This window comes from Porites lutea, chromosome 9, assembly GCF_958299795.1.
Source record: "Porites lutea chromosome 9, jaPorLute2.1, whole genome shotgun sequence".
In the NCBI taxonomy this organism is placed as follows: Eukaryota; Metazoa; Cnidaria; class Anthozoa; order Scleractinia; family Poritidae; genus Porites; species Porites lutea.
Genome location: NC_133209.1, coordinates 10,452,740 through 10,470,826, shown reverse-complemented (window position 1 = coordinate 10,470,826; position 18,087 = coordinate 10,452,740). Strand labels below are relative to the sequence as shown.

General features: G+C 39.0%; 1 protein-coding gene across 1 annotated transcript; it reads left to right on the top strand.

The window, feature by feature from the left end:
- The first annotated feature begins 1,965 nt into the window (after positions 1 to 1,965).
- On the top strand, positions 1,966 to 17,825 carry LOC140948879 (uncharacterized). The gene is made up of 15 exons (XM_073398145.1): positions 1,966 to 2,041; positions 3,075 to 3,455; positions 4,459 to 4,728; positions 5,990 to 6,346; positions 7,106 to 7,297; positions 8,026 to 8,038; positions 8,542 to 8,590; positions 9,421 to 10,297; positions 11,437 to 11,577; positions 12,156 to 12,346; positions 13,197 to 13,322; positions 13,926 to 13,996; positions 14,443 to 14,483; positions 15,845 to 15,941; positions 16,242 to 17,825. The coding sequence occupies exons 1-15, from the start codon at positions 1,966 to 1,968 to the stop codon at positions 16,339 to 16,341; spliced, it is 2,982 nt and encodes a 993-aa protein (XP_073254246.1). The 3' UTR covers positions 16,342 to 17,825.
- Positions 17,826 to 18,087: the final 262 nt, after the last annotated feature.

The following is an 18,087-nucleotide window of genomic DNA, read 5'->3' as shown; positions in this document are numbered from 1 at the left end:
CATGAAATCGTTGGTACACACGGAGGAGCTTTGCTCCCGGAGCGTGCCCCTGGAGCATGCTCCGGGAGCAAAACCCCTCGTGTGTATCGGCCTTAAAGAAGAAGTTCGTACATGAATGGTAAATGGTGCAAATCTAGGCTATTTAGGTTCTTTTTCCAAAGAAAAAATGCATTGTAGCGAAGAGAATTTAGAGGTATTCGGGCTCCCAGCACTTAATATTTAAAATTTGCATAACAAAATAAGAACGTTTTATTTAAAATGACTAAAATAAGAAAAATTAAAGCTGTTACTGATCACATGAATTTTGAAGTCCTTCTTCAATACATACATGAAGGCTACTTGATTTTAGAAAATAAGAACCTGCTTCAAATTTTAGATTAAATAGGTTATTGTATAGGTGGTAAAACTGGCCGTTTTCGTTTGAGCCTGCCAGGGTTAACAGGAAGGGACAAAATAGCAAAATGTGCGAAAAAAAAAAACTGACAGGAAAAATAAATTACGGATTCCATTCTCTAGTGCCATAAAAATTCCACAAACACGAAGAACGAATGATGATGAATCAAACGATGATGTATATGAGGAAGCCCAAAGAAATAGGGGTACAATAATCGACTTTGGAATTGTAATAAAGACCAATAAAGGCATGAAGTATCCTTTCACAGTTCGATTGCGACAGAAGATCTACGAATTCTGACAACGTTCTTAATACAATACAATACTGTTTAATTCATGATGTTTAACAATAATACAAAAGTGTATAAATACACAAAAACGAGATGACAAAATAATAATAATAATAATAATAATAATAATAATAATAATAATAATAATAAAAAACAAAATACATCATGGAAAGGAAACAAGGAGAACTTGAAGATGTTATTCACTTGTGACTGTCTACAGTCACTTCAAGCGGCAGGCGTAGGACGTGTAAAATACTGCACCACCGACCCATTCCCTTGTTGTTCAAACGTAATAAGATCACTTCCATATTTGCATGTTTCTACTAGACGTTATGAATTCAATAGTGGGAGTAGCCAAATGTCCCTAACCTATTCGTAATCCAATTGGTAAAGCTTTCACTGACGCCTTTCGCGTACGCCTCATTACATTTACAACATTGCAATAGGAAGAACGTCCAAAGAAGTTAAAATGATTTGTGTTACACAAGTAATCCTATATAATACTGCAAGTAATTATAGTTATCCATGTGGAGATTATTGTTGCTGATGTTTTTGTAGTGTGTGTGTATGTGTTTATTTATGTCAATCTAAGCGGGTTCTTTCTTTTACTTAGGGGCTATGTCACGCTATTTGCTGTCTTTTAAAAAAGGCGAGGGTAAAAATATTTTTCGTATGTATTGATTCCAAAAATAGCGGTTATTTACGAATTGAAACTGTCGTCTGCAAGGAATAGCTAGAATGGGCAGGGTTGAAATTTACAAAGTTGTGCCATATATAACCCCTTAACAGGGTTTTGAGTAATACTCTTCAAGTCTTACCCACAGGTGTCGCATTTACTAATTCATAAAGGTCTTCTTTATATGTCGGTATTCCATTTCTTAATCCCAACTTCCGTTCTCTTGAGCTACAAATATTGTTAGTTAACCTCTTTTTGGAGTAAGAACTGAATCCATGATTAAAGCAGAATGAAAACCAGCAATTGTTTTAGTCAAATAAACACTGCTCGTTTATTGATTCATCGATGATTCATTTTAAAAATCCTCAGTGAAGCATGAATAACAAGCTACTTTTTGTACTATGTAAACGTCTTAAGTGCCCAATTTTTAGACTGAAATAATTTTTTTTAGGGCGGGGGGGGGGGGGGGGTGGGGGGTTAAGAGTAGTTTAAATAGTATCACTTTTCCGACTATCATTAATCGCAACCAACAATTCGTCCAAGAACTGCTATCTCTATTATGGAAAGACACAGTTCCTCCGACTGGTTTAAGGTATAACTACGAGTATGTGCCTTTATGCTGGGAAAGGATTTTTCATTTTGTTTTTCCTTGTCCATATATTTAAGGAGCTTTTGGTTTCAGGTAAGATTACGCTTTCATGACCCTGATCATTTTCATGTTTTGGCGAAGCAGAAACTTTTGTTGATTCATTTCAGCTTAGTTACATTACTTAGTGTGCCCTTCAAAAAGTAGTAAATCTAGTCGTGGCGAGGAAAGATGAACACATATACACTCCAAAAATGTGTTCGACGATTCTTGATTATTGTCCTTTGGTCAGTAATATAATCAGGATCTGCCATATCGAAATTTCGTTTTTATTGAATTCCGTTTACTACAGTAGCCATTCAAGTTTCAAAAGCTGACTTTTCCACAAACTCTGAGGGAGGGCTGCCTCTCAAGAAAAGATCCCGAGTTAAACAACTGTGGTGATGCAACCAAATTTTTGTATCTCATCCCCGACCCTGCAACATAAGCACCATAGTAACTAGCCTCCCACGTAGACGATCTTAGGGGTTCGTCACACGTTCCTACCCCACTAAACGAACCCCTAAAACTTCTGCGTGGGAAGCTACATCTCCTTCGTTAGAACTTGAAACTTGTTTCAAACGTGCCTCAGAATGACGTTATTATTATAAACAGGTTGGAGGGGGAAGATGACCTTCAGCAGAATAGGGATTCGAAATTCTGTGGTTCTTCAAATCTATCCAAGTATACTTCAGAAATCTTATCATTTGAATCCAAACTCCATTTACATTGCTAATGTCATCTCAATGTCCTCGGTATGCTCGATTTGCAAACATTCCTTTGAGGAAAAGTACATGATCTAATATAAGGTCACCTTGGGCGTCTATTTGATTTTAATTTAAAAACCCAAGCAGGTGTTGATCAAAATCCTAAAAACGAATATACTTTCGGCATCTATTTCAACACAGTACTCTATATTTATCCAGTCCATCCGATTGTTTACGCTTTTAAATCTAGACCCATATCGTTTTCTTGCTTAGAATGTTGTATTTTTGCCGAAAAAATAAATAAACACAGGCTAGCTTAATATTGCCATTTTTAATTATGGATTCTCAGACCGTTTAATATTTTTGTGCATTTTATCCAACAGGTGATGGTAAGAAGTTTACTTCTAAACCAGATCAGCCCACCAGGGCTTTCATCGGAGGCAATGTTTCGTTAGTTTGGCGCTACTATCAGCCATCGCATCTTACTCTCAAAAAGGTGGTGTTTGGCGAATGGACAAGCTCACCCGGCTTCGTTTTTCCGAAAATAATGACGATTAATACGACAGCAAAAAGCATCAGTTTGTCACCAGGCCGTTATGAATCCAGAGTTAGTTGGGCGGGAAACTTTTCAGCTTCCCAAGTAGCGTTCGTTTTGCATAATATTCAACCAGCAGACGATAAAGTGGTATTCGGGATACATTTAGAGTTTGGGTACATGCATAACCCGCTACTAGGCTATGTCCAGATGAAAGTCGAGAAAAAACGTATGTAATATGTTTATGCAATCTTTATCCGGTAACATTTCCATACGTACCTTGTATGCTTGCAGTTAAAATAACATAAGATCACCAAAAAAAAAACCCCGACAACAAAAAAGCAGCATTTCAAGAAAAAAATGATATTGTAAATACTCAAATTGATTAGTGCCCTCCTTCGAATTATTAGCGGCTTTAGCGCGCCACTGTAAGGGTAAAAAAAGTCAGTTATTTAACTAGGTGCCCCTTTCAAATTAGCACTGCCGAACCCTTCTCCAAGAGAGAGAAAAACCACGATTATTGCGGGCGACAAGAGGATCCCGCAATCCTAATCTCCAGCTTGTTATTACGCATGCGTCATATGTATGTAGCCAGCATTCGTTTGGACTTCCAATGAGAATGATCATGAATGGAATGGAAGGGCTTCCCGGTTGCCGTCCCTGACTGGTTATGAAGAATAAGCCGAGGAATTTGAGTCAATCAGAAATTTAGGAATTTTTTGAATGAATAATAATTATGTTATTTGATGCCTAGCGCTTCGAGGTTTGGACAGTTTTCAAATATAATCGTACGAGAACTAATCTCTGGCTTTCAGCTTACCTGGTGCCTGAGTTAGAAACTGTGCAATGGATGATTTGTTGCTTAAAATCGGCTCTTTCCTGAACCGATCCAAAAATACAGTGTTACCGTCTTGCCTCTTTGTTTTACCCTCAGACAGGTAAACGTATAATGCAAAATTCGTCAAATTGCTAAAATTTACGACTTCCCACGACATTTTAGGCAAAAATACGCTTACTTTGATCTATATTGCGATAATACGAACCCTTTTTTGATTTTTCCATACATTTCTTCTAAATTCAGTATAAGGTACTGATGAATTGTTACAGTTTGTATGGACCACCTGCGCTGCTTTTGCCTGTTTTTGGAAACATCATGAAATTTGTGGGCTGGAAAAAATTTATGGATATAATAACGCGTTTCCTTTTCTCCTGTTTTCTCGGAATTTCTATAGCCGTTGCCGACTTGCCAAGAATCATAAACGTTACTAAACCACCCCTCCTAACACTTGGAGCAGATGTGACCCTCAGTTGTGTTGCCAAGGGGCTATCTCTTCTTAATGTCACATGGAACAAGGGTGGAAAGGTCATGAGTCACCATCATGGCAACCGTACTTCAAAGGCGGTGCTTACGTTGTATAACATCACCAGAGAAGACTGGGGAGAGTACGTTTGTGTCGCCAAAAACTCCGTTGGTGAAGATTCGAAAACTGTTTTCATCAGAAGTGAGTATTTTTTAAAGGGTACATTCAAAATATAGATTTCTGTGGTAACCATGCCACTTTCCGAGTAAAGGATGAATATGGTACTGTTTGTGTACTGAGTATACAAAGAATTTCTTAATAACATAGTGGAAGGGGGGGGGGGGAGGGGGGCGGAGCAGGGAAAAGTAAGGAGGAAGGGGGATGTCAAAGAGGGGATTTCAAGCCCTTAACGTTTCCGTGTCAAAGTTATTGCTAGCGCAGCCTTAAAAAATAATAATTTACTCTGAACATGTTTCTAAAACGCTCCGTATTTTTAAAACTGCAAGGAGGTGCCTCAGTGCGCCGACAAAACAGGCGAAGGACAGTTCGGGAAATTGAAATTTCTTTTTGTCTGAAAACCTTTTTCTCAGCGCTGAAAAGGATCAATCGGTCAAACAAGTCCTGTTTTCAGTGTAAACCTACTGAAAAAGAACCCAGTAAAGATGCCTTCGATTGATCGTCTTCCGGGATGAGAATACACAAACGTTTTGTTACAAATCTCTTCTACCAGGAGAACTTTTTGGACCATTCAAAACGAATACAAAACCATCAAAACTGAGGATTAATACTTTACCCTACCATCCAATTTCGGCAGTAGTTGGCTTTTCCACACGCTAGATATTGTAATGCAATTAATGCCAAAACAGGTGATTTCTAGAGGTTATTCCATTTATTCTACGAAATACGGTCAATCGGTCACGTCCTAAATGGTCAAATATGTGAAGTAAAAATGAGAAGCAACCTGGTAAAATATGAGGATTTTGTCTTTGTTCCACGATCGTTACATGACAATATCGTTCCCTATTCATCTAGTTTCGAGCTTGACCTTGTCATCCTTTTTTAACACAAGAAATTTGTATCCCCTTTAAAAGTTGATTATGTACCGCTGGGCAAATCTTATTAAGGTCAACCTGTTTTTGATACGGAAAAAACTGATTAATGATTCAATTAATAAGTAAGTATACAGGCATTAAACAATAATAATAATAATAATAATGATGATGATGATGATGATGATGATGATGATGATGGTGGTGGTGGTGGTAGTGGTGGTGTACATGTTGGCGGTGATGATAACAAAAACATTTGTGATTACTGGGTAATTTAAAACATCTTAATTCCCAGGCTAACTATTTGTACTAGCTCAATATTTGTTGTTAATGGAAATACTCCGTTGTTCATACTACACATAAACCGAAATTAATTGTTATTGATAAGCAAATGACTTCCTTTATCGTTCAAGTTCTTCCCTCAAGCCCAACGATTCTGCATACAAACACGATTGCTCGCAATAAAAGCTGGGTCCTTAGGTGGTCAGCGGTCTACAGCGAGGGGCACTTGGTGAAGACATATACAGTGTGGCACCAACTCTGGCACATAGTAAAGGACAATATGACTCGCAAGGAATCCTGGTTACGAGAGAATATTACTGGCTTTGTGTACCGTAAAGAACTAGCCGCTGACACGCGTTATTTGTTCGCGGTAACAGCTTGGAACAAATGGGGCGAGAGTGAATTGGAGATTGACAAAATACTGAACATATCAACGAAGTTTACAGATGCATTCACTCATCAAATAGAGAGAACAACAAATCTACTAGGTATGAATGACTGTGAATCACAGAAATGGGTATCCTGCGATGATGCCCTCTCCCTTTATGTCTGTAATCTGTTTTCGGGAGAGGGGCATGATACATTTCTTTTACAAATCACATGCAAAAAGCCAGAATCTGGACTTTTTTCTGATTGGATAGAAAACAATACGGATGATTTGCGCTGCTCCGATTGGCCAAAACGCCGCCAGCCGTTAGTTGTTGTTGATTTCAGTCTGCATTTTTGCTTGGGTAATGAGCAGTGAATACACACCTTAGTTCGTTATGAAATTTCTGCCGGCTCAGTTTTCTTGAATTTGAAGAATGTCTAAGTAGAAATTTCATCCATTGAAATATTTTCCATTTCATCGTATACTAAAAATTGCAGTAAAAAATTCACCGATCATTTGAATGCAATTTGATACCGGCTACAAGTTACAGAAGCGACAAACGGGTTCACTTTCAAATAATCAATTCATGAATGGAATCTTGACCTGGTTTGACTGCAATTCCTCCTTCAGAAACCAAGAAAAGGAATCGGTTTTCTCTCTATAATAACAGAAAAAATGTACTGAACTACGGTACTTGGCACAGAAAAGCACTATAGCCTGGCTTTATTTTGATTATTCTGATTATTTAGCTCGGGTTTCTGAGCCACTTCCAAAGACCAAACGAAAAAGGCAAAACTTTCCTATTTATACGCAGTTCATCAGTTCATGTAAGGAACTCCACTGACCATGTCTGATGATCTTATTTATCTGTTGTCAGCTACAACGAAGCCACAGTGGACTGGAATATCAACAATGGCAATCTTGATGAGCAACACGAAAAATGAGGAGAAAAATGATTCCATCCCTATGGAGGCCTTAATTGCCTTCTCAGCGTTTCCTGTAGTTGTAGCATGTGCTGTTTGGTTGGTTTGCTATTTTAGGCGAAACAACGCTCCCTGGAAAAATCCAAGTAAGTTAACCGGAGTAATTTTCTGTACGCGTTTCCTTTTTCAAGCGCCGGAATTTTTCAATTAGACGCAGTTACAGAGCAGTAAAACCTTTACTGCTGATGGATGCACGATCGAGGGCGAGTGTATCCTTGCCTAAAAGGTGCACAATATAGAATGTGGAACATCTTTATTTGTGTTAGGCCCAAGGGTCACCCACCTACTCGAGTAACCCTGGGCGAGCCAAACGTACACGCGTATTGTTTGCATGCAATGCGAAAAGGTTGGCTTGGCTAGAAGGGTGACCAGCCTAACCGGATGATGATGGTATCAACCTGCTACTATGTTACCTGGTTATCCCTATAGCAGGACGTTATATAGCGGAAACAGTTTCTGTCAATTGCCAATCCTCTAACCTCTGTTAGGGACAGTGTCGAAAAGTGTAGTTAATTTGGATCAAATTAAATAGGAAAAAATGGACGTGACAAGCGAGTTATCATTCTTAATGAAACTGATTTGCTTTTATGAAAAGAGTTACACCTACAAAAAAGTTTTAAATGAGAAAGTTTAGGCCTCTTTGTACCCGTCCTCCTTCCTACATTAACTGTTTCCCTTGACCCAGGCCATTCCTTAATTCACCCGAGCTTCTAATCTACCCAGGATTAGAATCTTTCATAAATCCCGCATAAGAATTTGATTAAAATTCCTGCAACATAAATTGACTGTTTTAATTTATTTTCGATTTTAACAGGGCCCCAGCAAGGGTACGTATTTAAATTAAATTTTTTTGCAATGCATACACGATTCGTTACCTTCCTTTTAACTTGAGGACCCTCCATCAGCAGATCGGTCACTGTGAATGACGCCTACAATTATTTGCCATGGATCATCTACACTGTAATAGACCTTGTCTTGGTTTTGGAAGCTTTTTTGACGAGTAAAACCGCGTGAGAAATTATTTTACTTTTTTTTCAGAACAGGCTTTTTACGGAAATGATTAGATATTAGATTCTCATACAAACACTGTCAGTAATTTTTTACGCGGTAATGCTTGCTCGTCAAGATGGCTTCCAAAACCGTGACAAGGTCTGTTAATTTACTGCGGTTTTTTCCGCTATCAATAATCTGTGAAGTGTAGCCAGTTGTTCACTCTTTTGTTTCACTGCAACGATGATCTTTATTATATTTTCATTACTCAAAAGCATTCATTCAAGGATAATGCATCCTACATGCAAAGGCTGGCACATTTATTGGTTTATATTTTCAGGAGGAAAGGATTTTCTTCTCCTTCGCATTTGAATCACACATCTGAGCGGGTAAGGTGGTTTCTTGTTTTTTTTTGATAGTGATGAAACCGACATTAACTTTATAAGAAGTTAAACTTTTTGCCCTTTTCTTTACATGTACACCAATCTCTACCGGTGCTCCTTTTTTCTTTGTGTATCGAAGTTGTAAAAGGCAATTTCCGAGTTTCCAGAAAAATCTCATTTCAAAGCAAGGCTAGGTGAAAAACCTCAAAATGAGTTTTATTTGCATGAGAAAACAAATCATTGCCATATCAAAACTGCGCTTTTAGCCTTGCTGAAAGAGGCTTGGTGCAACTCGGATATGGTTTACAGTGTATCTAACGTACGTTTTATTTTTTGCTTTTATCTACAATAGGCATGACTGCATGTCATTTTGAAAGTAGGCTCGCTACTTTCATTTTAACTTTTTTAAATTTATTTTCAACGTATCCTGCAACATAACTAGGGGATATGATTAACGCAGCACCCGTGCAAATACCATTCAAGTCTTCTAGATTTAAAGGGACTTAAATGGACGGCAGGTTAACAAAATAACTAAAGAAAGGGAGGTAGCAAAGAGAAATGAGTTTCTTGAAGTGTTTGTTGGTGTTAAGCCGGAGATTTATACAATAATTCCCTGCTCAGTTGTTTTTCACTAGGATACAGTAAGCATTCACATTTTTAAAATTCTAATTTATGATAACTATTTGGTACCATTGACGGAATGAGTACGGCTTCTCGCGCTAAATAAAATGGGTTTCCTTTAAGGAAAATTATTAAAAATACGCAGAAATTTTAACAAGAACGAGCCGCTTTCCCCTTGAGTAAAATTGACCACATTTGGGTTCATTGATATGTAGGCTCTGGAGTCAGAGGATAGAAGGTACTCAGTAATCATGTCAGGATCATCGTGGTTTATCTACGGTTCGACAACAACACTAACAACAACGACAAACATGGACGAGCGCAGTAGTAGCCAACCAGGCATTGCTGAGGAATCCCTTTTTTTAAAGCCAGTTATTCCTGGACCAAGCAATGCGGCTCCTACCTTTGCATGCTACGATCAGCCCATCTCACAGGATGTTAAAGTGAACAACCGAGATCATATTATCTCTGCAATGAACAATCATGCTACAGTTGAAGTGCAAGAAGAGATAACCAGGGATCGGAAAGACAATATAAGTCAGCAAGTTGGCACCGAAACGTCTCAGCAAATGTTTGATTCCGAAGGTTACCTTGTGCCGGATGATAGCGACAGTGTGACAAGAGCGAGGAAAAAGATGAAGCCTCGGACTGGACCGTGGTTAAAAAAAGCGTTAAAGAAGGAAAACAAAACATTTCAATTCCAAAACTCCACTTTTTATGTTCCTCCCGAGCGCTTGCATGTTTCAGATGGGCTAGAAATGGCCCAGCATTGCGCTAGCCCTCGAAATCCTAACCAACTCTTTCTCACTGATCTTCAAACAAGGACTCTTCATGGATCGAGGAATTATGAAAATGACCCACTTCAGGACACTGAGAATGCACTGATCCATGGCTCCACCGATCATCCCATGGTTCTCGGTGTGTCGCCATACTCGCATATTTATTGTAACACTAGCTGGGAAATCCCACAAGATCACCTGTCTTTAGAAGAGAAAATCGGTGGAGGGGAGTTTGGTCAGGTGTGGAGGGGAAAGTTGTATGACGTGACTAGTACAGGAAAGTGGCTAGTTGTAGCTGTAAAGATACTGCAAGGTAAGATTATTGCTACAGTGAAGGTTAAAAGAACTTGGGAAGCTGAAAAGCCTGTTCCAAGTATCATAAGTAATTGCAACACAGGGCAGACCCTTCTCCGAATAATAATCGTTTGTGATCAGCTTCGGGTTCATCCCTTCATCCCACTCTCCTCCACTCCCCATGGTGTGCTGTGCACAAAAAGGATTCATCCCCACCCATTTAATTTGCTTAATATAGGCCTCGTTAGCTTGCACGTTTTGTTTAAAAATACAGGTTATGTGATGATACTCTAGAGAACTGTTTCTTTCTATTTTTGTCTAATTCACGCGCATAACTATGCATAATTTCTGAAAAGACAAAGGGTCAAGTTCCCTGGAACCTCTGTTGGGAAAACAAAACATACTAGCTAATAAAAGAGGTCTATTGAACATCGTACGTTTGGGATGATGGGGGAGGGGAAGGTCGTCAGTTTCAGTCTAATATTACAGGAAAGGTCCTAAAACTTTTGACCTCCATTGTAGTATTTAATTCACCAAGTCAGGACTTAAACATTCAGGCACAAAAACCAACCGCATTTAAAGTGGCCGTGTCACGATTACTTCCATCTTTTTTGGTAAAAGTGGAGCTGAAATTCTAACTTTGATTTCTTTTCCAATTATTGTCATACTTGGAACTTTCATAGCAAGATATCAAGATATACCAAGATATCAAAGGGAGAACAAAGTGTGATTGGTTTTGGTCGTTTTTGATCAATAGGACAGGAATCAACTTGAAATAGCTGGCCAATATTTTTTATATGTAATCCGTTTCCATCAGGCTATCGAAAGCCGAACGTATCAACTTGTATCACAGCACGAAAAGTGAAATTTACCTTACTGTACCTGATTCCTTAAAGTGCCGAAAATTCAGAGCCAAAGCTGTACGCAAGTTCAGTTTGCACTATCGTGGGAAGGTGAGTAAAGTAGAGCGCCCATAAAAGCTGCATTAGTACTCTGCCAATTGCAAGTACTGATGTACATAAAGAATACATTTGAACTTTATATATCACGTCACATCTCTTATTCCCAAGAAGCTGTCTCCTAAGGGAAACGTTTTTAGATATGCTATGATCGCTGACGAAGGATGTTGTGTTTTAAAGATCATTTTTTTCGTTATAGCCAACTATTCGCCTTCGGACCAAACGGACCTTCTGTCTGAACTGGATTTGTTGAAGAAGCTTAAACCTCATCCTAACGTCATACGATTGCTGGGCTGTGTGACTAAAGACGTTGTTAGATGCAAAGGAAAGGGAGTCTTCCGTAAGTTTAACAACGCTAACTCTAACAAAGCTGCAATAGGACAGTGTTGAGTTCTCTAAAGCCTCTGTTTCAAAGTGAGGCTAAGTGCAAAGCTATTGATACTCTTTATTATCAGGCTAACAACCCTTGGGGGTACTCCCTACAATGGCCTATACGGGGGGCTCCACTCTAATAAAGGGGTACCTTTTTCAGGCTTAAGGTAGATGAAAGGGTAGGGATTTTGCTCGTTGAAGTATACGAAAGGATAGGGAAATCTGTCATTTGGGTCTGTGAAAGGGCCAAAGGGCTGTTAGATAACTTTTATGGCTTTATAAAGTCGAGAAAACGTTCTGTCGTTGTCATTGACTCCTATAAATAAAAGGGATGCAAAATTCTAAACAAGGTATGTAGAAGGGTCATACAAAAGGGGCACCATTATTGTGAAAAATCCTATACAAAAGGGTAAGGAGTTGGACCTCTGGGCGGAGCCTCCCCGTATAAAAATTTGTTGAGTAACCCCCTCCCCCTTAGTTATAAATAATAGTGATTTAATTTCTTAGGTTAATTTGTGGCATCTAACAATGTTGCCGTCTTTTAAGGGCCACCTCTTTTAATCCTGGAGAATGCTCCTTATGGCGATCTTCTTGGATATCTAAGGAAACGTAGAGGACAAAATGATGATTACGACCATTTAAATAGAATGGAAGTCCCACAAAAGATAGCAAAACAGCAACTCTACGAATTTGCCACGGATATCGCTCGTGGTATGGAATATATCGCTTCTCATCAGGTGAGTTATGGAAAGAAAAAAATAAATCATTTTGCAAATATGAGTTAGAACCAAGTTGCCGATTGGCCGGGGAAGAAATACCCCTGGGAATTCTTGCTGAGGGTTTGCCGCCTGGTTCTCCAAATCCTGACTCTAAAGTTTCAGACCAAAAAATGTCATTTTCCACACCCGTTTTCAGACCTGGCCTTTAGGCAGAAATTATGTCATCTTTTTTTAGATTAGAGCGCAAACAAAAAGTATCTTCAAATGCATTTCGAATTTTCATATTTCTACCTCGTTCTTATTCATTTAGATTTGAAACGATAAATACGTTCATAAACTCCCGTAGTTCCCTCGAAAAACAATACCCAATTCCAGACCACAATGGGCAAAGTGCCGTATACCCATTTTCAGACCAAAAAGGACCAAAAACCATTATACTCTTCGGAGGAGCACATACCTATCGAGGGAGTACCGCCCTGGGCAGATTATAAACTTATCAACAGGCGGCGACAATTTGTTGACACCCTGTCGTCAAATGGAGTGTTTGTTGTTTAGTATTCCACAACAGGTAGCTAAAACAGCGACACAAAGGTGTTTATAAAGGGTGCGTAGAAATTAAGAAAGCTTCATTTTTCCCTTTCGAATTAGTTAGCGAGAGAATGGCCCTTTAGTGCAAAGTGGGTTGATCATAGAATATAATATAAGCCAACCAGATCTTTCACACAAAGTGATAAGTTCAATGAACTCAAAGCGAATAGTAAGATCATCGCTTTGAGGAAGCATGATGTTAACTGAAAGGGGAAACATCCCATTGTGTCTTACATCAAACAAAAGAAGAGGGTTTTCCTTTCTTTTAAATTTCTCACAGCTTATTCACCGAGATTTAGCTGCTAGGAACGTGTTACTTGGAGATAAACTGCGATGTAAGATCACTGACTTTGGAATGGCGAGGGACCTGGGACTAGGAGATGGAATTTATGCCAGGAAATCAAACGTAAGTTCCGGTCGAAGAGACATTACACGCAGTAATAAGAACCTACTTTTGCATTTATTTATTTGTTTATTTACTTATAATGGTAATAGGACTGAGTGGAGTCTAATTCGGTCTGTACTCATACGGGTGATTAACAAAACCGGACGAGCACGAAGAGGGAGTCCAATTTGTTTTAATAACCACGTGTATGATTACAGACCTAATTGAACGACACAGTCCTGTTGCCAATTGATCATAACCGTTACAATTTCCTTGAAAATAAATGTATTCTTTTTTAGTAAAAGAGCATTTGAAGACCAAATGTACAAAATTAGGGAACATATCACTGGTGGAGATACTCGCGCAGTTTACAAATTAAGTATCTCTTGATTTGTGCCTTTTTCTGAACTGGATAGCGATATCTGATTTTACTTGACAAACCAGCTAACCGAACAATCCCAAGTGCTTGAAAACTTCAAATTTTATACTTTTTCAGAGTAAACTAGTATGAAAAGATTAATTGGAAGTCTAATTTTCTACCACGAATCAAGGCAGGTAATTTGCAAAGTGTTGTAAGAGATACTCTAAAATAGTTTTATAATAGTTTTATGCTTTTATTGACAGGGTGTGATGCCTTTGAAATGGATGGCGGTCGAGTCGTTAACGAATCGAGTTTCCACCACAGAAAGTGATGTGTGAGTTGTTAGCAATTTAGCTAGGATTAGAAAGTTTGTCATACGCCTTTAAGTTTTCCAGGTTTGAACATAGCCATTTTATCTACGTGCTGGTGAAGTTCGAGCACAAGTCCCTGAAGCCGCCATAGTTTCGCGTAAAAGCTATTTTGAAAAAAAAAAAATACTGTTTTTCAGTCTAGACGGGATTTTTCACGTGCGACCCCTAAAAAAAGGACGCAGGTCGACCCGAACGGCGAGGATGCCTTCTCCCTTCTAATATGCCTTGACGCTACCAAATTTGTACTGCTGACAATTTACCTGAAAATTTGAAGCCCCCTTAGAATGAATTTGGCTTTAGGCTGGAGATAGTGTAAGTGGAATTGAAGTGGTTCTGTAACGTAGTTCAACACTCATCTCAGTGTTTTTGTGTGACTGACTTATCTGTCGTTTTCTTTTCCTTCATTTAGATGGAGTTACGGGATCGTGCTGCATGAAATATTTACCCTCGGTAAGTATTAGCCGTTCACTCATATAGCCCGCGGGTAAGCACTCCACCCGTGCGGGGTGCTCTGGCAGAGGTCGCAGAGAGCTTGCTCTCAGGCTATCGCTCATACACGTCGGAACAGCTCCTCCAGAGAGTAACACAGCTGTTTTAATGCTTCTAACTCTCTCCTTCTCTCGCCATGTGCTTTTTTACTGATCGATCACAATCTTGAAAACGACATCGTATAATATCCATAAATCGCGGCTTTCAGACTCCAATGACCTTGGGGAACGCAAAAAGGGAACAAAACGTTCTTAACATCCTAATATCAACCTACGAATTCTCACATATAAAAAGAGAAACAATTATTTTGCTTTACGTTCCTTGTTTCTGCCATATAGTGACTTTGATAACGGTGGATATATCATCAAAATGAAAACAAAATAATAATAGCCGCATAAACACAACAACTTTCTTTAATTTTAGCTAATTTTCCAGACATGTTTCGACGGTACATCTGTCATCTTCAGTGTTACATATTTGAAGTCCATCGCCGTTGAATTTAAATCGGGCGAGCGATGTTACAAAGTTCGTTACATTGCGTTGTTGCATAATGAAAAGTTTAAAGGGAGAGAGTCATGTTATGTGTTTCACCTGCTGGTTGAGGTCGGGTTTTTCCCATTTTATAAACATAGATCCTTAGGCTTTACTTGGCACTTAGTAGCTGCAGAGTCCATGATCTCGAAGCAATCCGGTGTACAAGATGTTCGACAAGACTCTGAAACGTCTGTAGATGTCTGAAAACGTTCGAAGACCTATCGGAAAGTAAGTGCTTGGGCACTCGTGTGGAGAAATGTCGGCTGGTTTCACCAACATAATAAGCATAACAATTTGCACACGATTCTAAATGCTAAAACTGGATAGGCTGACTATTAAACGTATCTGGGACACCACGAGAGAGAAAAGCTAGAATGGGATCCTCTACAACGGAACTTCAGTTGATACTCCGCATGGCGGGCTGGGCGGGCAAGCTTACATCTTAATCCATGGCCTATAGCTTGTTGTCCACGCGCTCTTGCATAATGAACTTACAAAAAGACTATGGAAAATGAAAATAACACCGTAATAAGGATTTTTATGGTACCAAGTACCAAATTCTTGTATTGTGGCACCATTTTCCGCTGTAAGGTGAATGTTTTACATCAAGCCAAGGAGAAAAATTGAGAAATTTAACAAGTTTCAGCTGTGTTGGATGTATTCCAAATTAGTTCTATTTGTCTACACAGCTAGCGCTGATCATTTTCTGTAGACGAGTAAAGCTGTGCCCTAAAATGTATCTCGAAATTACCTTAAATACATACGTACAAGCTTCATTTTCTTTTCAGGAGGAAAGCCCTACGACGGAATGACAGCTAAAGAGGCTTGCTTTTTTGTCCGAAGCGGCCAGAGGATGCCAAGGCCTTCAGCTATAAGCCTTGAACTGTGAGTTCGTCAGTTTGTTAAATTCATTCCTTTCGTCCAGTACGTCCAGTATCAGATCGTGTTTGCTTACCCAACAACTAAATACTAGATTGACCATAATGCATAAAGCAAATATTATATATTTATTGATTTTTGCTCTCGGCGGTCTCTCAGACGTAGCTATCGTTATCATGCAAATGTGAAATGTAAGTCTAGATTGCAGCTTTTTTTTTTTAGTTCAATTCAACTAGGTATTGTTCTAATTGTGTCGAACTTTTGTTTGTGGACTCAACCATTTTGTAACTTTTTATCTTTTTTCAGCTATGAGCTTATGCTTCAATGCTGGAACAAAGAACCATCTCAGCGACCTAAGTTTAGTGATATCGTGATTTGGATGGAAAATTCCTTACAAAGAGTATAAGAGTTGACAAAAGTCGCCTCTCCACCTTTAAAGGATTCCAGAAACAGTTTCAGTGGCAAAGCTAAGGACAAATCGAACCCCTATAAAGTCAGTCTAGAGTCTATTTTCATCTAATAGTATTCAAAACCAGTAGTTGTAATGATACTGTACGATCACGATGGTGATGATGATACTGCAGAGAACTAGCAAAGCATTGCTGCACACTTATCCACGAGACCAATAAATAGAACTTGCTCATTGCATTAATCAATCAAACCGCAAAAGACATCGACAATACCCTTGAGGTAACGGCCCCCATAGCGGGCGAATCAAACCAACAAGACTGCTTTTTAAGACAAGTATATAACATCATCCTATGATATGGGAGGCAGACCCAAAGAGTGGGAGAACAACGCAAAAGAAATAAGGAATACTAGTGAGGGGAACAAAGATGTTGCTGAGTCATCTTAATGAAGCACAATGTTTCTCTAATGCTACAGTAAAACGGGCTTCAAAACGGGCAACGTTGCTGAAACACGGGTTGAAAAACTATGTTACGCGTTTTAACGCCCACGTTCAAACCTTTCTTGGAACAAATCAGGTTTGTTTTAAGTTGGATGGATACTGTAACTTCTGATTGGATAAAACTATGCGGGAGTCACGTCAAACGCGAGAGTGTGCAACAACCTACTTTCTTTCAAGACAGGTTTGATTTTTGGGTAGCCTGCGTAGCAGGCGCTTGGAAGTAGTGGGCACAAGAAAAAACGGGCGCGCGAAAAGGAGACACGCGAGGGGAGAGGGAGCTCCCTCACCCTTTGCGTGTCTCCCTCGCGCGCGCCCGTTCTCTCTTTCGCCCACTACTTCCAAGCCCCTGCTACGCAGGCTAATTCGTAGGTGGTAAAACGCGTAAAATGTTTTGGTCGCAATTCTGTTAAGAAAATTTGCTTGTTTTTGTTGCCTGTTTTACCGTACCTTTAGTTCTGGCGATTAATCGGTTGTTTTTCAGGGACTATGGTGAAGATTATTACGGATATTAAATTATTATAATTTAATTTAATTGTTAATAGAAGCAAACACATAGGTCACACCTTTATGTAAAATATACGGAAGGCTTTCAGTGAAGCATTCAGAAGTTAACGCTATAAGCAGAAACGGTAAAAAGTACAAACCATCCAGCAGAAAAAGTAGAAAATGCGGATGGCACAGGTTTCCTATTCGCTTTAAAATTATTGCCACTTTGGTTCATCAGCTTCATTGCTCGCCTACAAGACTTAGGATAACGATATGTTCAACACTAAGTACCGCAGATGATGTTGAAAAGCGTATTATGTACAAACAACTACCAAACTTTAAATAAAGAAAGCTAGAAAAATAATTATATACAAATAGATGAGACTATAAATACAAATAAATATAAAAAATTAAAGTAATTTCTTCTGTGACCGTTGAAGTTAAATTGAGGTTGTAGGAAAATGCCTTGAAGATTAAAGACTTCAGATCCAGAATCCTGTTCTGATCTTATAAATATCTTCGACAAGTCGTCTTGGGCTCAGACGTTCCCCTTAGAAGCTCGAAACACTATGTTAACGAAACTATCACTTTGACTATCATCATAATTACCACTACCATCATTGCCTGCGTCGCAAACGCTCTAAACCTTCTGTATAGGACTATATTAATGGTTTAGATGAGTGCGTGGGCCGGCTGCAACGCCGGCTACTACCATCACTACTGTGAATAAAAACTGAGTAATGATCAAGGACTTTT